The sequence below is a fragment of the Lepidochelys olivacea genome, assembly GCF_965140295.1.
Source record: "Lepidochelys olivacea isolate rLepOli2 genome assembly, chromosome: 13".
In the NCBI taxonomy this organism is placed as follows: domain Eukaryota; kingdom Metazoa; phylum Chordata; order Testudines; family Cheloniidae; genus Lepidochelys; species Lepidochelys olivacea.
In genome coordinates this window covers 206,072-225,600 of record NC_140423.1, presented here as the reverse complement: position 1 = coordinate 225,600, position 19,529 = coordinate 206,072, and the positions used below count along the sequence as shown (strand labels likewise).

The window sequence follows — 19,529 nt, the reverse complement described above, 5'->3', positions numbered from 1 at the left end:
TGCCTGCTTTGTCCGCTGCTTGCAGGAAGAGCAGCCCATTGCAGCTAGCTGGTGGGGGCTTGGAACGAGGGTGGACCAGCAGTTCCCCTAAGTTCCCTGTGCAGCAGCTGCCCAACAGGCTACCAATTGCCAGCAGTTCAGCTGTCCCTCCCCTGTCTGCCATGTGCTGCTCCTGCCCTCTGCCTTGGAGCTGCTCCTGGGCGCTCCTGCTTGCTGTGCAAGGGAGGGAGGAAGAGGGGGACTAATGTCAGGGTGTCCCCCTCCCTCCTACTCCTGCCCCCCGCTTATCCCTTCTCCATATAGAGCAGGGGGGAGACACATCAGCGCTCAGGATGGAGAAAGCTGGCCACAGCTGCTGTCTCAACTTCCTGATGTTTTTAAAGGCAATGTACTTAGAATGTGGTGTCCGCATACTTAAAGGGGCAGTGCGCAACACACACGGTGTGTCTCTGTCTGCCATGCTGTCTCCCCTCCCTCCATTCATGCTGCCTAACCCTTGAGGGCTCAGCTGAATGCGAGTTCATCATTTAGCAATAAGGCATTCCCTAGGAAATATCCCATCTTCTTTCACCTTCTAACTTCACCACCTCAACCAAAGCTTCACAATCATCATTGCTGTGTACAGTATTAAATTGTTTAAAACTTACTGTGTGTGTGTGTGTGTGTGTGTGTGTGTGTTTTTTTTTTTTGGTCTGGTGAAAAAAATTTACCTGGAACCTAACCCCCCCCCCCCATTTACATTAATTCTTATGGGGAAATTGAATTCACTTAATATTGTTTCACTTAGTCACATTTTTCAGGAACATTAACTCCTCGCTTAACGTTGTAGTTATGTACTAATGTCATAGATCCACAGGTCCGGTGCTCTGGAACAGTATCTGGGAGGACCCTTACAGTGTGTTAACCCCGTAACCCCCTTAGCTTCACCGCCTCTTGGGACCAAACCTTGGAGCCTTCAGCACCTCTGCTTCATGCCATGAGGTCCCCCTCAGTGAGTCCACGTGAACTGGATACCTGGGCAAGACTTACACACCCAAAAAGAGCAATGCAACCCCCAACTTAATCGGGAGTGACTCAGTCAGCGGTGTAAAAACAGACTTTATTAGATTTCTAGAACAAAGCGTAGAAAGTCCTTAGGTTAGCATACAGAACAGAAAAGTTATAACCAAGTCCATCTGGGTCTGTCCAGAGCCCCAAGCTCTCTTTGCCTCAGTCCAGAAGAGACTCCTGCTTCCAGCAGCCCCACCTGAGCCTCCTTAATTCTTTGTTCCGTTCCCAGGTGAGGAGGTTTTTACTTGTCTGTCTTCCTTAGCTCTTTGTTCTCCAGCTGGTTAAAACTGGCTGGCTTCCTCCACGGTCATTAGCTGTTGGGTACCAAACGTGTGGTCCATTGTCTTCTGGGACACTCCAGGGCAAGGGACCTGGGACCCAGACAGCCAGGTGCCAGTCATACCTGGATCTCTACAAAGAATAAACAACCTTTTCCCCCTACCTAGTTAACCATGCAGGATATAGGGGAAGCTAAGACAGACACACACACACAATATTCATCCAAAATATTGCGAAAAATTCCCTCTTTGTCACAACAAGTGATTGTAATTTGATCACATTTGTTATATGGAAACAGAATAAAGTCTAAACCAATAATAAAAATGTGGTGCTTTAAAAGTGCCAATTTCACAAAGCTGAAAATAATTGGAGAATTTAAGCAGAAAAATGTGAATGATGATTGGGAATTGTTTAAGAACACTTTACTGGATGCACAAAAGGCCACAATAAGACAGAATGCCATACTGATTGATTTTTTTTTAATCTGGCTTTTTTAGAGGGGAAATGAAGGCAGCTATAAATCTTTAAATACAACTGGAAGAAAGGAAAAATAGATGATAAACCAGAAGCTAGGAATTGTAAAAAACTGATAAAGGAAGCAAAAGGACACATTGAGACATCTATAGCCACCAGAGTAAGGACAAGGAAGAGATTAAGTACATTATGAATAAAATGTATTGGGCCATTACCAAATGGAAATGGTAGAATTATCAATGTAAAAAAGGCAGGAGTATTTGTAGCCTTAGTGATGGATTGGTGATTGGATAATCTTAGACCAGTGGTTCTCAAAGCCGGTCTGCCACTTGTTCAGGGAAAGCCGCTGGCGCGCCGGACCGGTTTTTCTTATCCGTACTTCCACACCCTGTTATTTTAGGGGTGCTCCACTTCTCATGGGCTATCCCCTTAGCTCCTCTTATTTCATTAACGTCTATGTGTGACGAAGTGGGACTGTTCTTAATGTTTCCTCTGAATAGTGTGGGGGTGCCTCAGTTTCCCCTACGCAGTTCTTAAGTATCTAGGTGGTGGGGTAAGGGTGTATGATCAGTGCAGAGCCCTAGAGGGCAGGTGTGTGGACACAGAGAATGGCCGACACCCTGTTTCCTAACAACTGATGGCCTGGGCCCTTCCCCCCTTCAAGGTGAGAGCTAAAGGGTTGGAGAACAAAGGAATCCGGTGACCTCCTGGCCTGGGAAAGGGACAAAACCCGGAGGAGGAGGAGGGGCTCGAGGGAGTTCCAGTTTGGGGCTGGCTGGAGATGTGGAGTGAAGGGCAGATGTGGTTGTCTGGCTCACTGCCCCCCAAAATGGACCCAGCTGAGGGGTCCGGTTCTCTGCACCTACAAGCTCTGTGTTAGACCCTGTTCCTGTCGTCTAATAAACCTCTGTTTTACTGGCTGGCTGAGAGTCCCGTCTGACTGAGGAGTTGGGGGTCAGGACCCTCTGGCTTCCCCAGGAGCCCGCCTGAGCGGACTCACTGTGGAAAGCACATGGAGGGGCAGAGGATGCTGAATGCTCCGAGGTCAGACCCAGGAAGGTGGAAGCTTTGTGAGCTGTGTGTCCTGCAGACAGGCTGCTCCCAGAGAGGAGACTTCCCCAGAGTCCTGACTGGCTTCATGGGGAGTAGTTCCAGAGCATCGCACAGGGACTCTGACACTATGTCAATGAGTTACCATAGCAACTTGAGGTTTTTACAGAATTCCTCAAAATGTTACTATCAGGCATTAACTGGCACTTGCAGTACATTTTGCTGTCTATTGCTACATAGTTTCTGGAACATCTGCACTTAACACATCTATTATTGTAATCTTATACTTTACTGATACATGGTTATCTTTCAGTCAGCTAGTCATGCCAACCTGTTTCAGGTCTAAAGCCTTGTGTGGCTCAGCTGAACATCTTATAGGCCTGAGGCCTGTAGGTCCTGTGTTAGAGCATTAATTAATACTTAGATTTCACCTCTATATCCTAAATATACTTTATTCTTGGCTACAAGCTGAATAAATATTCTGTATTTAGGGGAAAAAACAGATGTCGTGATGATGAAATACTTTGCATTCCAACAGTAAGTCCAGGAGGATGGTAAATAGCAGCTACTAAAGTTAGACATTTTTAAATCAGCAGGTCTGGATAACTTGCATTCATGAATTTTAAAAGAGATGGCTGAGGAGCTCACTGGACCATTAAAGTTGTTTTTCAATAAATCTTGGAACACTGAGGACGTTCCGGTAGACTTAAAATATTGGCACAACATTAGCTTCTTTGTAGAGTACATAGGACGATCTGGGTAATAGGGGCTTGGGCTGATATGGGACGTGATTGGCATTAATTACTTGCCTTTAATTCTTGATTAATCAGTGGAGGTTTGTGGAAGATAGATCCTATCAAACTAACTTGATATGTGTTTTGAGATTACATGTGTGGTTGATAAAAGTAATAGCGTTTGTGCAATATACTTAGAATTCCGTAAGGCATGTGACTTGGTTCCACACAACGTTTGATTAGAAAACTAGACTGATACAAAATTAGCATGGCATGCAATAAATAGATTAAAAACTGTCTGAAAGGTCTCAAAAGGTAACTGTAAATGGGGAATAATCCATGAATGGATGTGTTTCTAATGGGGTTCCTTAGGGATCCGTTCTTGGCTCTACAATATTGAACATTTTTATCAGTGATCTGGGGGGGGGATGACATAAAATCATCACCGATCAAGTTGGCAGATTACCCAGAAATTGGGGAGTGGTAAATAATGAAGAGTACAGGTCACTCATATAAAGTGATCTGGATCGTGTGGTAAACTGGGTGCAAGGAAACAGTGTTTTAATACAGGCAAATGTAAGGACACATGTATCTGAACAAAGAACGCAGGCTACGCTTGCAAGATTGGAATGAGATTATCTGGGAAGCAGTTTCTCTGAAAAAGACTTAAGGGTCATGATGGGTCATCAGCTGAACATGAGCTTGCAAGTGCAATTGTGGCCAAAAGGGCTAATGCGTTCCTTGGATGTATAAACAAGAAAACATCAAGTAGGAGTTAGTAGTTTAATATTAATTCTGCATTTGGCACAGGTGCAACTGCTGCTGGAATACTGTGTCCAGTTCTAGTGTCCACAATTCAAGAAGGATTCATAGATTCCCAGGCCAGAAGGGACCACTGTGATCTTGTAGTCTGACCTCTTGTATAGCACAGGCCTGAGAACTTCCCCAAAATAACTGCTAGAGCAGAGCTTTTAGGAAACATCCAATCTTGATCTAAAAATTGCAGGTGATGGAGAATCCACTATGATGCTTTGTAAATTGTTCCAGTGGTTAATGACCATTTTCACCCAAGCTGCCTTCCAACTAGTTCCTCCCTGTTTGTCAGGACCAAATCCAGAATAGCTTCTCTTAGTTGCTTTCCCCACTTTATGTAATAAAAAATTGTATCCAATGCATTCTAAGAACTTGTTGGATAATCTGTGCCCTACTCTATTATTTTCCTTTTTGTTATTTAAAAAACAAACACACACAACCCTCATATACTTCTTCTTCCTGGTTAGGTGGTCTATAGTAGACACCCACCTTGACATCACCCTTGTTTTTTTTACCCCTTTTATGATTTCCCTGAGGCTTTCAGCAGGTATACCTCCCACTTCTATCTCATCTTCCGTGCAAGTGTATATCTTTGATATATTGAGCCACACAACCTACCTTATTTTCCTTCCTGAACAAGCTGTTCCCTTCTAAACCAATTTTCCAGTTATGTGAATTCCACAAACCTTTTCTCCTCCATGATCTGAATGGGTAGTTCCTGCAGAAGGAGACGGTTAGGAACATGGTAGAAGCAAAGGTCGTAGGACCACACTTGTTGCACATCTGTAATGCTTCCCAGGGACGCCTAGGGTTGTGGGGCACCTAGCTACCACCTGCCCTTCACACGATGAAACCTTGTCTGTGCCTGCCAGGCATCAGCTTCCTTAACCCCACCATCCATAGTCAACATAAGTGCTCTTTTAGCCTACACGAGCTCCACCATACGTTTTCAGGTTAGTGATAAATACAATCCAACATCATACACACATTCTAGAGCCTAAATTTAACTAACATGCCTACTTATCGAAGAAGGTGCTGCTTACCTGGCGTCCTTCTCACAGTATTTTTCAACCAGGATGGCTGAGACCATCCTTTCCTAAAACCAAGCCTGCCAGCTGCTTTTCTTCCTAGATGAAGGGTGCCTGAGCGTCTCTCTGCACCCCTGGATACATTAGACCAGTCCGTTCTTCATTTGTAAACCGGTGTGTGTGTGTGTGTGTGTATGTATGTACACTCTCTCAGACCCCCCCGTTCACCTCTTCCTGTTAATTTCCTCTCTTGAAGTTCCTGCAATCTCTTCATTAGCATTTGACTTATGTCAATAGACCTTCATTGTATGACACCCAGTATACAGAGGTTTATTAGAGCCCTGGGCAAAAGAACATTTGGGCCCCCACTCCCCATTAAAAACACAAATGTATCAAAAGCCAATAATACAAAGATGCCATTCAGTGTTTACACACTGCATTAATAAAGCAAATCCTATTCCAGTTCATTATGCCTAAATTAATTGCTCAGTTTTTCCACATAATATCTAGCCAGACTCATTTTCTATCTGTACCATTACACAAAGGTATTCACTGCTGATCTGGACAACATGGCTGTTGCAAGAATCAGTCATTCACTGTTCAACAAGTGATTCTTTCATCTCCACCAATTTTCTTAAACCTGACCATTAAACGTTTTTTTCCACCCATTGATCCTGTTACAGTCCAGTTGTTCTTCTGTGGAAGCAAAGGTGTCTGAAAGACAACAGTCACAATTCCAGAAAGTAACTTAATTAAAAGAAATAATTCTTACCTGAGGTAAAATTACTCTATTATTAAGAACTTTAAGTAGTTCTTCAAGTGATTGCTTATATCGATTCCAATTAGATGTGCATGCGCTGTATGCACAGTCTTCGGAAAGTTGTTCCTCTAGCAGCAGCCATCGCGTTGGCTGTGGAGCCCCCTGGAGTGGCGTCTTCATTGTGCTCAATGTATGATCCTGCCGACCCGGAGCCTCCTCAGTTTCTTCTTACTGCCAGTGACAGTCGTTGCAACTGTAGTGTCTTGCTGAGCAAGTTCTACTGCATTTCCGTAGCCTCTTTGTTTTTGTCTCTGTTCTTTATACGTTTTAGTTAGTTAGTATTTGTTCTTAGCAGTTGGGCTGGGGGGTTTATCCTCTATCCCGACTGCTTTTTTCTCTGGAGGGCTTTCGTGCCCAAGTCCATCAGGGACCCCTCTCGCGAGCAACTCCTTATCCAGGAGGTGCAGGCGCTCCTTGCCATGGGAGAGGTTGAGGAGGTTCCTCAGGAGCTTAGGGGTAAGGGATTCTACTCCCAATACTTCCTAATCCCCAAGGCCAACAGGGGTCTCAGACCCATTCTAGACCTGCAAGGACTCAACAAACTCATGGTAAAGTTGAAGTGCCGCTTGGTCTCCCTGGGGACCATTATCCCCTCCCTGGATCCAGGAGACTGGTATGCCGCCCTCGACATGAAGGATGCGTACTTACACGTAGGTTTCAGAGTAGCAGCCATGTTAGTCTGTATTCGCAAAAAGAAAAGGAGTACTTGTGGCACCTTAAAGACTAACAAATTTATTTGAGCATAAGCTTTCGTGAGCTACAGCTCGCTTCATCGGATGCATTCCAATGAAGCGAGCTGTAGCTCATGAAAGCTTATGCTCAAATAAATTTGTTAGCCTCTAAGGTGCCACAAGTACTCCTTTTCTTTTTGCATACTTACACATAGCGATTCATCTAGTACACAGCGCTTCCTACGCTTCATGGTCAACAACAAGCATTACCAATTCACTGCTCTACCATTCGGCCTCTCAGCAGCCCCCAAGTGTTCACCAAGTGCATGTCGGTCGTGGCTGCTTTCCTCTGTCGCCAGCAGGTGCAAGTATACCCCTACCTTGACGACTGGCTGCTCAGGGGCCACACCAAGGCACAGGTGCAGTTCCAAATCTGTTTGGTCAGGTGCACGTTCGAGTGGCTGGGTCTCCTCCTCTCCTTGGGGAAGTCGACCTTGGAATCGACCCAGAGAATACAGTTCATTGGGGCAGTGTTAGACTTGGTTCAGGCACGAGCCCTTCTGCTGGAGTCCCAATTCTGAGCAATCACAGACATAATTCAAAGCCCCCAGCAATTCCCAACCACAACAGCAAGGGGGTGCCCGAATCTCCTCGGCCACATGGCTACTTGCACTTACATGACCCGGCCCGCCAGGCTGTGGCTCAGACCGTTGCAGGCATGGCTTGCATCGGCCTACCGCCTGTGGCGCAACAGCTTGAATTCAGTAGTCACGGTGCCAGGACAGATCCTCACGTCCCTCCACTGGTGGCTCGACCCCCAAGCGGTGTGCGGAGGAGTCCCCTTCCACAATACTCAAACTTCCTTGTCCCTGGTTACAGATGCGTTGGATCTGGGATGGCGGGGGGGGCACATCTGCAGGACCTCCAGACACAGGGCCTATGGTCACAGGATGAGCTCTCCCTACATATCAACATCAAGGAGCTGAGGGTGGTGCGCCTTGCTTGCCAGGCCTTTCAGGCCTGACTGCAAAGCCATTGTATAGCGGTTCTAATGGACAACACCACCACCAAGTTTTACATCAACAAGCAAGGGGGAGCCCGTTCCTATGCCGGGAGGCCCTCCAGCTGCAGGAGTTCTGCATAGCCCACTCCATTCACCTGGAAGCATCCTTTCTACCAGGAGTTCAGAACATTCTGGCGGACCACCTCAGCAGGTCCTTCTGCATGCACGAGTGGTCCATCTAGCCAGATGTCCTACACCTCATTTTCCAAAGGAAATAGGAAGTGTTTGCCACCCAGCACAACAGGAAGTGCCCAATGTTCTGCTCCTTCCAGGGTCACGGCCCAGGCTCCCTCACGGATGCTTTCCTTCTATCCTGAGAGGTTGCCTGCTCTACGCCTTTTTCCCCCATTCCCTCTCGTGCATGAGGTCCTCCTGCTCAAGGTCCACAAGGAGTGGGCAAAAGTAATTCTGATAGCTCCAGTGTGGCCTTGACAACACTGGAACCCCACACTACTGGAGCTGTCGGAGGCACTGGTCATGTTCCCTCTCCTCCCCGACTTACTCACTCAGGACCACGGTTGCCTCCCATCACCCCAACCTATGGTCCCCCCACCTCATGGCTTGGAAGCTTCATGGCTGAACCCCATGGAACTTCCGTGCTCTGAGCACGGAAGGGAAGTCCTCCTCAGTAGCAGGAAGCCCTCTACTAGAGCCACGTATCTGGCAAAGTGGAAGAGATTCTTGTGTTTGTGTGACCAGCGTCGCATACCTCCCCTCCAGGCGTCGATACCTCTCATCTTGGAATACCTCCTACATCTGAAACTGCAAGGCCTGGCGGCATCCTCCATAAGGGTACACCTCACTGCTATCTCGGCCTTCCACCCAGGAGCGTCTGGTTCATCTGTCTTCACCAACCCTATGGTTGGTTGCTTCCTTAAAGGTTTGGACCACCTACATCCCAAGATCCAGCAGCATGTCCCTGTGTGGGACCTTAACCTGGTCCTTTCCAGGCTCATGGGGCCCCCATTCGAATCACTGGAAACTTCCTCCCTCCTGTACCTGTCTTGGAAGGTAGTGTTCCTGGTCGCCATTATGTCTGCGAAGAGGGTGTCTGAGCTAAAGGCCCTCGCCTCTGATTCACCTTACATGGTTTTCCACAAGGATAAGGTGCAACTCAGGTGACATCCAGCCTTTCTTCCCAAGGTGGTATTGCACTTCCACATCAGTCAAGACATTTTCCTGCCCATCTTTTACCCTAAGCCTCATGCCAGCAACTGGGAGCAGTGGCTTCATTTCCTCAATGTTTGCCGAGCACTAGCTTTCTACACTGAGTGCACTAAGCCATTCAGAAAGTCAAACCAGTTATTCATAGCAGTGGCAGACCGGAGGAAAGGACTCCTGGTCTCATCTCCAAGAATATCCTGGATCACGTCGTGCATCTGCACATGCTACGAGCTGGCCAATGTACGAGCCCTGGCTCTTACTGCGCACTCCACGAGGGCCTGGGCCGCGTCAGCGGTGTTCTTGGCCCAGGTCCCAATCCAAGAAATCAGCAGGGCAGCAACTTGGTCCGCGGTGCATACCTTCACTTCTCACTACGCCATTGTCTGGCACGCCAGAGATGATGCGACTTTCGGAAGAGTGGTGCTGCAATCAGTGTTCTCTTAACTCCGGCCCCACCGTCTAGGTAAGGCTTGGGAGTCACCTAATTGGAACGATATGAGCAATCACTCGAAGAAGGAAAAACGGTTACTCACCTCCTGTAACTGTTGTTTCTCGAGATGTGTTGCTCATATACATTCCAAACCCACCCGCCTTCCCCTCTGTTGGAGTAGCTGGCAATAAGGAACTGAGGAAGTGCTGGGTCGGCAGGGTCTTATATTGAGCTCCATGAATGCACTGCTCCAGGGGGATCCACAGCTGACCTGACGGGTGCTGCTAGGGGAAAAACTTTCCAACGACTGAGCATGCAGCGCGTGCACACCTAATTGGAATGGATATAAGCAACCCAACCATTTCAACCAATGGTGCAAACTGGTTTAAAACAAAGTTTGCAACTGATCACATAAACTATGAAAAAATTAGAGACTAACCAATTTATCTGAGCATGAGCTTTTGTGAGCTACAGCTCACTTCATCGGATGCATACTGTGGAAACGGCAGAAGACATTATATACATAGAGACCATGAAACAATACCTCCTCCCACCCCACTCTCCTGCTGGTAATAGCTTATCTAAAGTGATCATCAAGTTGGGCCATTTCCAGCACAAATCCAGGTTTTCTCACCCTCCGCCACCCCACACACAAGCTCACTCTCCTGCTGGCAATAGCTCATCCAAACTGACTGTAAGGAGAGTGGTTAGGGCAACAAAAATGATTAGGGGACTGGAACACATGACTTATGAGGAGAGGCTGAGGGAGCTGGGATTGTTTAGTCTGCAGAAGAGAAGAATAAGGGGGGATTTGATAGCTGCTTTCAACTACCTGAAAGGGGGTTCCAAAGAGGATGGCTCTAGACTGTTCTCAATGGTAGCAGGTGACAGAACGAGGAGTAATGGTCTCAAGTTGCAGTGGGGGAGGTTTAGATTGGATATTAGGAAAAACTTTTTCACTAAGCGGGTGGTGAAACACTGGAATGCGTTACCTAGGGAGGTGGTAGAATCTCCTTCCTTAGAGGTTTTTAAGGTCAGGCTTGACAAAGCCCTGGCTGGGATGATTTAACTGGGAATTGGTCCTGCTTCGAGCAGGGGGTTGGACTAGATGACCTTCTGGGGTCCCTTCCAACCCTGATATTCTATGATTCTATGATTCTGCCGTTTCCACAGTATGCATCCGATGAAGTGAGCTGTAGCTCACGAAAGCTCATGCTCAAATAAATTGGTTAGTCTCTAAGGTGCCACAAGTACTCCTTTTCTTTTTGCGAATACAGACTAACACGGCTGTTACTCTGAAACCTATGAAAAAATTATGAAAGAATCTGATGTGTGCCAAAGTGATTGTCTAGGCCTTCTGCCAACGGCAATTCATGTCCAACCTGAGAAAGTTGACATTTTGCCAGTTAAGTTTTAGGACTAACTATTTCAGCTAACCGGAAACTAGCTTATATTTATACATTAAATCACACTTCTAAGGATAGTCCAGGTTCTGATTAGTTAGAGCACATAACAGGATGTTTGGTCATTACTAAGCTAATGAGAATGTAGTTTTTCCAATAATACTGCAGAGAGAGAACATTCATTACTCCATTATACGAATGCCATATCAGTGTAATGGAGGGAAAAAAGTAACTAAAACTGAAAGTAACTTTCTCCTACTTCTGTAACTATCTGGGTTTTTCCTTTGTTTTATCCCTCCTGCAGGCTTGGCTTTGGCATTCACACAGCAACAGATGACCATTAGCCCATGAAAACAGTTGATTCCACTGCCTATCTTTGTTAAGTAAATTTGTATGGGCCACAATTCATTTGTGAAACACCTAGTTGAGTGAGTTGTGTCTGGAAGCTGTGGCATAGTTTAAACAGTGCCACATCAGTCCATGCTGGGTGAGGGGGGAAATACACACAAGGATCTTAATCGTGCAGTCTGGGGTAAATAGCACTATAGTCTTTCATCCACTGCTAAGATGGGAGAACTGTACTATGGAAGGCCTCATATCAGCTGAGCAGGGGGTAAATTAATGCCATATCACAGTGGACGTGCAAGAATCCACACTAAGATCCCAAGGCTGTGAACCATGTGCATGGGGAGGTGGGCTTGACAAAGGTCTTAGGGATTCAGGTGGGGGTAAATGGGGCTATATCATGACATATTAGGATGGGGGTAAATAATGCTGCATTGTGAGATGCAGTGATAGTGGCATCCAAAGGCCTTGACACTGTGGACGGAGGCATAAAAAACCCCCACAAACAAAGCCTGTCTCACCATATACTTTGCAATCACCAAATAAGACCGGGAAAAAAAAACTGGAAGAGAAGAGGAGAGAATAGGTCATGTCTAGGGGAGAGAAGTGATTGAACATTGAGAGGCAAGGAAGAAACAATGGGGGCTCCCACAGGAGGGAGGGTTTGGGGTTTCCATGTTTCCCCTCTTGACCAGGACAGCAGAGAGTGTCGTCGTCTGTCCCCCCACCTTTGGCTCCCTGTTGCATTTCCCTGGGAGCTGCCGCTGTGGGTTGAGGTGGCGGGGATTTCCCTGGCTCCCCTAGCCGCGGGGAGCTCCCTATCCTGGTGGCGCCCCTCTCCCCCCATCTATGTTCTTCCGGTCACTGATGTGTTGCAGGTTGCAGCCCGTGTCCTTGCGGCTCAGCTTGGGTTTCGGGCAGTAGGACTTCAGCCAGGAGTGGGCATTCCTGTGCAGCTTGGGGCTGGAGGAGATGCAGCAGGAGATGGTGTTCCCTATCTTCCTTCGCCCCCTATCTCTGGCTGCCCGGCCAGGTGCAGGAGGATACTGGGGGAGCCTGTCACCAGCAGTGGCAAGAAGCCATGGGCAGCAGCGAAGAAAACAACAAACAGGAAAGGAAGAGGTGACGGCTGCTGCTGCTGCTCCCTCCAGCTGCACTCAGTGGCTGACCACTCCCCCCACCCCCCCAAATGGTGCATCCAAGAATCCTTGCCCCAAGCACAGCCAGCAGAGCAGAGGGTGCAGCAGCTAAATCATCCTGTCCTGGCATCATGAGATTTTTCTGGGGGCTCCAAGCGTTAATCTACCACTACCAGTATACAATGGCCAGCCGGGGAGATAAGTGTCTCCTACTTCCTGTCTGGTAGAACCTGTCTTAAGGCACGTCACTGCTTTAAAACCATAATTTCTCTCTCTCTCTCTCACACTCACAAACACACACACACCCCTTTACATATTATCTGCAGATACATTTAGCAAAGATTATGACAACCAGTGCAACACAGGCTGGCAGTAGAGACTTCACATGACACTCTTTGGTGAACTAATATGTAGATGCCAGACCCAGGGGACTTCTGTAACCTTTATGCATCTCTATGCCCGTTAGCATCAAGAGGTCTTTGGGTCACACCACCTACTCCCTGTACCCTTAGGAGCCCTCCTGGGCATGGGCCAAGATGCCAGCTACAAAGCCCCTTTGGGGATGAGTTTTGGAATGTGCGATGCGTGGGAGAGAACCCCTTGTGTCTTCCTGGGAACTGAGACCTGGGGAGGTTCTCTCCCTCCCTTAAAATATCTGCCTTGGAGTTCCTGGGCACTAGCTTGCTGCCTGTAGGGGAAGCTGTGCTCTGTTGAGGGTGCCTTTCTCTTTCCCACCAGGTGCTGCTAAATACCGTCAGATCCTACAGAAAGTGGAGCCTCGAATTGTCATAGTGGAAGAAGCAGCAGAGGTGCTGGAGGCTCACACCATCACCACTCTGAGCAAAGCCTGTCAGCACCTCATCCTCATTGGAGACCACCAGCAGGTAACGTGTCTGTGTGGGGCCTGCTCCACTGTACAGAGACAGAGATAGGGCACAGCAAAATGCCAAGCAGGAGGGTCCCACAGGTTTATCATCCTCCCCCTGCCATATAGCTAAATCCACAGTGGCAGTCACTGGCCCTGCCTCCCCTTAGTCCCCCAGTGTGCTTCCGGGGACAAAACTCTTGTGCAGCTCTGGCAGTAACTTAACCTCACTTACTTCTAAGCCTGATTCGTTGTAGCTGAGCTGGCCCGAATACTTGGCATTGCTTCAAAAACCCTGTTGCTGTTCTTCCAGTGGTGGAGAGAGGAAAGCATTGCAGATGGATGGGAGGGAGAACTCATAACAGCTGGACTCTAACACTTTCATTTCCAGTTGCGGCCTAGTGCTAATGTGTATGACCTGGCCAAGAACTTCAACCTGGAGATGTCTCTCTTTGAGCGGCTGGTGAAAGTCGGCTTCCCCTTTGTCCGCTTGAATTATCAGGTGAGGAGCAGCTCTAGAATCTCCGCTTGCTGTACTCATTTTCCATTATATAGGTGTGACAGGTTGTTACCCCGGAGTGCAATCTGGGAACTGTGGGAACTGCTGCGCTCCTCTAAGACACGCAGCTGGGTTGGGGACACAACCAGCCTCACCCAGGCCCTGTTATCACCTAACATTACAGCAGGTGGCACCACTCATCCGAACTGGGTTACCTGACTGCAAACAGCAGACAACGGCCAATTTCCCTGTTCCCCCCTCTATAGTATAAACCCAAAATTATACCGTCTTGCACCACACAGGGATCTGTACAGTGTTAGTTCATTATTGCGCTGCTGCCCCCCCATGGTGAGAGGAATATGCACACTTGTGGTAAACAAACTGAGATTTTTCCCCAGACACTTCATTTAAAGGCACACCGGTTTAGGTTAAAACATAAAACAAGTTTATTAACTACAAAAAGATAGATTTTAAGTGATAGCAAACAGATCAAAGCAGATTACCTAGCAAATACAGATGAGTCGCATCATCCGCGCATTTAACTTGCACAAATTCAACTATACATGCTCAGCAAAAAAAAAAAGAAAAATAACAAGATACCTGTAAATAGTTTGGGCGATTCCGCCCACCATTCCATCAATGAGCATATGCCCCGGAGTGAGCGTGAGATGGGACATGTGAATCTGCTGTTCCCGCAGTCTGTGTCAGTTCCCACGTGCCTCTCATAGTGTGAGCATCTCGCCGCGTTGAGTGTGATTCTAGTGTTTAAAGATACTGTACATATTTTTTGTACAAAATGGCCCCTAAACGCAAGCCAACTACTTCATCTGGTGCTCAACTGAAGAAACAGCGATCTGTTCCAACGTTGGAGGAAAAACTGGCTGTGTTGGACTTATTGAGAGATGATATGTCGGTCTCCAATGTGGCGCGTACATATGGCCGCAATGAATCTAGCATCCGTGCCATCAAGATTCGAGAGAGAAATTTGTCAAGCCATGGCATCAAGTGCTCCAATAACTGCTAAGATGACGAGCCAGGTGCGAGTTAAGACTTTAGTGAAGACTGAAAAGGCATTAAACTTATGGCTGGAAGACATGAACTGTAAATGTGTGCCTATCGATGGCAACACATTGCGAGAAAAGGCTCTTAGCCTCTGTGCGTTCAAATCTCCCGCCGAAGGAGGACAGCCTTCTGATGAGAAGGAGTTCAAAGCCAGCCAAGGTTGGCTTAACAGTTTTAGGAACCACTTCAACCTCAAAAACGTGCAGACTACTAATGAAGCTGCATCTGCCAATGAAGAGGCAGCAAAAGCCTACCCCGAACAATTAAAGAAAATCATAGAAGAAAAGGGCTATCTTCCGGAACAAGTTTTTAATGCTGATGAGACTGGGCTCTTCTGGAAAAAAATGCCGAACTGCGCTTACACTTCAAAATCAGAAAGACAAGCCCAATTTGCTGAAGTGTTCCAAGCAGCGAAACACTTGAATGATTTAATTTCTGAATTCGATCTCTCTATGGAACGAAGCCTCAAAATCACACGTAGTATTACGGACGATTTGAGACCATATCAAGAAATGTTTGAGCAGCTCAAGAGACAACAGCGACAGTTGCTGATCACCATGTTTTTCAAGGAAAAACAACCAGCAGCAGATGAGCCTACGTAAGCAACTTCTCGAGCTGAATCAGAGCCAACCACTTTGTCTACGACTCGCTCTCTGTCACCCAAGCTCTCAGTCACCAACGTCTCCTAGATCAACATCAAGCCCTGATGACCCCCTGTAATTAAAAATACAGTCCTGGAAAATTATATTTTGCATATGTGCTCTTTATTATATACTGTACATTACTGTATACAGTATACATATTACTGTAGAGGGTTGTATACACAAAACCATGTACAGTATACTTTACTTTATGGGTGATTTAAGGGATTTTCAAGGGTAATTTTGACTATACACGATTTTCGCCTTATGCGCTGACTTTAGAACTTAACCCCTACATAAGATGCGACTCCACTGTAAACAAAACCACAAACTAAGCCTAAAATACTAGAAAGATTGGATATGAATTAGCAGTTTCTCACCCTGACTAACGATTAGGGCCCTACCAAATTCATGGCTGTGAAAAATGCATCATGGACTGTGAAATCTGGTCTTTTGTGTATTTTTACCCTATGCTATACAGATTTCACAGGGGAGACCAATGTTTCTCAAACTAGGGGTCCTAACCCAAAAAAGGGTTGTGGGGGGAGTTGCAAGATTACTGTTGGGGGGGTTGCAGTATTGCCACCTTTACTTCTACGCTGCCTTCAGAGCTGAGTGGGTGGAGAGCAGTGGCTGTTGGCCAGGTGCCCAGCTCTGAAGGCGGTGTCTCACCAGCAGCAGCAGCGCAGAAGTAAGGGTGGCAATCCCATACCATGCCACCCTTACTTCTGTGCTGCTGCCTCGGAGTTGGGTCTGGACCCGACAGTTACAACACCATGAAATTTCAGATTAAATATCTGAAATAATGAAATTTACAATTTTTAAAATCTATGACCAAAATGGACTGTGAATTTGGTAGGGACCTACTGATGATACAAGCAGGCTTGCAGATTCTCAAGGCACAAGCTGCACTTGCTTTGCAGCTTGGGATCCCCACCTCCATTCCAAGTCCTTTTTTTTCAGAGCTTTTCTTAGGTGTTGAGTTGTTGTGGGAGAGTGAAGAACAAAAGATGATGTCACTCCCTGTTTTATATAGCCTTAGCATATGGCGGGAACCCGTTGTTCCATAAACAGTTCCCAGCCCAGTTTGTAGAAAAATACAGGTACTCAAAATTGAGTCCAGAGTCATGTGCTCTGGTCACATGCCCTTGCAGAGTCATAGCAGCCATTACTTACAGGCTGTCCAGAGCATTCTTAGGAAGGCTCACCAGGTGGGGGATAAGCTTCTCCCTAAAGCCTATTGTTTTTCTTAATGGCCCATTCTGAATAGGCCCTTCACAACCAGCTGTTTAGGCTGGAAGCATTTTGCCTAGTGGGTGTCACCCAGGTAGTCCATATTCATAACTTTAGATACAAAAATGATACATGCATACAAATAGGATAATCATATACAGCAAATCATAACTTTTCCAATGTCCCCTTACATGACCCATCTTTTACAAAATGCATCATAATTATGTCATTATCATATCATAATATTACTATGACAAATATGGGGTGTAGTGTCACAATAGGAATTTACCTGGCTGGAGTCTTGGAGTCTAAAGGAAGCTCAGCCTTATATTCCTGCTCCCATAGCAATCTGAAAATCAAAACAAAAAAACAGGTTTTGCTTAATCCCTGAGAAGAGCGCTGGGATCTGTCAGATCCATGCAGACCAGCTTCTGTGTCCGTTCAAGACACAGGCACTCCATCTTCTGATACAGCCTTTCTGCTTTTGGGCTCTCTCCCTGTTGCATAACTGAAGCTGGTGAGAGAAGCAGACTCACAAAACACATAGCAACATCTCATAATTTCATATACAATGAAGATACATTGTAACATTAATATTTAACAGATTGTGACTTTTAAAATGGTATCTCACAAGGCATACTTTGTACAATACGTATAATCATATAACAGTAGTGAATATGTGGGTACAGGGGGTATATAATGTCACAGTGATGTCATGCTGGTGGTGGCTTTTGTGATCTGGACAACCTGTCCACTGGGAACTGCACTGAAAGCAACAAACTTACTTATAGTCCCATATCTTCATGAAGATACATTTGGTCATTTCCATCTGGTTGGATTGGAATTGATGACAGAGGGAGGGTTAGTTTCCATTTCTGCGGCACCATTGTCTCGTATTTGGTCATTGTCTTCCCTGATGAAGCAGAAATGGAGGGATGGTTCAGTTCATTCCATCATGTGAGAAATTTGCCCATTTATGTTGGCTACTGCTAACCCTAGCCCTCCTTTAACTTTTGTTTCTGTATTCCAGCACCGCATGCGCCCTGAGATTGCCCAGCTCCTCACTCCTCACATATACCAGGAGCTGGAGAATCATCCCTCTGTTCTCAAGTATGAAAACATCAAGGTGAGTTTGCAGAAGGCACCAAGCAATTTCTCTTTATGTTCCCTCTAATTTTTGACAGGCTGTGTGCATAAAAAATTTCTTCTGTGCAAATTTTTGTGCGCGCGATGTTTCGCCATGTGCGCGGGGTTTAGGATCTGTGTGTGCACGCACACGCGCACAGCTTAGAGGGAACAGTGCTCTCAACCCCCCTTATTGGGTAGAATGACCCTCTGCTTATATCATCCAAACCAGTCACTTCTATGGGTTTTATTCACGTATTCTGTCTCTTTGATCAAGTTTAGCTGATTAAAAATTGGTAATTTAAATAAAGAAATCAGGTGATGTAGGAGTAGTTATCTTATCTTATAAACAAGATGGATGGATGTTGTTTATATTACCTTAGTGCCTACACCGTAGTCAAGGACCTGGGCCCCATTGTGCTAGATGCTGTACAAACACAGAACAAAAAGATTGTCCCTGCCCAAAGAGCTAAGTATTTGCATGGAGAGAAAATACTGGGTACGAAAGGGCTCTTTAATCTAGCGGAGAAATGCACAACAAATACCAATGGCTGGAAGCTGAAGGTAAACAAATTCCAATTAGAAATAAGGCGCAAATTATTAACAGCGAAGGGTGATCAACCACTGGAACAAACTCCCAAGGAAAATGGTGCATTCTTCATCTCATGATGTCTTCAAGACTGGATGCCTTTCTAGAAGATAATTTAGTCAAACACATTAGTGGGGTCAATACAGAAGTTAACTGGGTAAAATTCTCTGGCCTGTGTTATGCAGGAGGTCAGACTAGGGTCCCTTCTAGCCTTAAATTCTATTAATCTGTGGACACTAACATGGAATCCTGGTTTTGGTCTAATGGGAAAAACATGTTCAACCAGTGCAGTTAATTAAGCAGCTGTTACTGTAACTTCAGGCACTCAAAGAGCCACAGAATTGTGCCCACATCCATGAATATCCATCTTTCCTGAAGAAGCTTGTCTCTGGCTGAAATGGCCTGATTGTCCCTTAGGGAGATAGGAGCAACCCAACTAATAGGCAGTTCCTCTTTGTTCAGTGTCAGGGAATGAACATTCTACTTGCATGTTCACCTAGGGTGAATGGAAACTTTAGACAGGTGCATGGGCTACATTCTCCACCTCATTGGAGGAAGGAGCCAGGGATCAACAGGGACTCTGACACTACTAGCCCTTACTATGGAAGAGAGGAGAAACCCTTGCTTTCTTCTCTGCAATGGGTAGGGTTTGTGTCGAAGGGGCCAAACACTGCGGTGGCTGTGTCAAAGAGAATGCGGGTTAAGAGGAAGGTAAGATCAAACAAAACACTGAAAAATAAAAGGAATGGTGTGAATTATGGGATTGAGAAAGCAAGACGAATTGAGAAAGAAAAAGATTGTCATGGAAGACAAGAATCTAAAATAGCCAGTCTCTGAAGTGCCATGAAAGGGGGAGAATAGTGTGATGGGAGTATGAAGTACATACACTTATTCAGAGTCCAATAACAAACTCTCAAACTCATACATATAAAGCTGTATTACGTGGACTACAAGTATTGCATATATGTGTTAGAGAAAAGTGACTAAGGGTCCCATGGGGGTGGGATACTGAAAGTGTTTTTCACCCTGGCTAGTAGGTATCAAGTAAATAA

At 46.2% G+C, this 19,529-nt stretch overlaps 1 protein-coding gene across 6 annotated transcripts in view; it reads left to right on the top strand.

Annotated features, from left to right (window-relative positions):
* Positions 1–19,529, top strand: part of ZNFX1 (zinc finger NFX1-type containing 1) — a 37,303-nt gene that overhangs the window by 14,474 nt on the left and 3,300 nt on the right. For all 6 annotated transcript variants that reach the window (XM_084646269.1, XM_084646264.1, XM_084646268.1 and 3 more), the window contains 3 exons: positions 13,202–13,347; positions 13,720–13,830; positions 17,794–17,889. In XM_084646269.1, the coding sequence (XP_084502395.1) occupies positions 13,202–13,347; positions 13,720–13,830; positions 17,794–17,889 (353 nt within the window). The remainder of the gene's footprint in view (positions 1–13,201; positions 13,348–13,719; positions 13,831–17,793; positions 17,890–19,529) is intronic.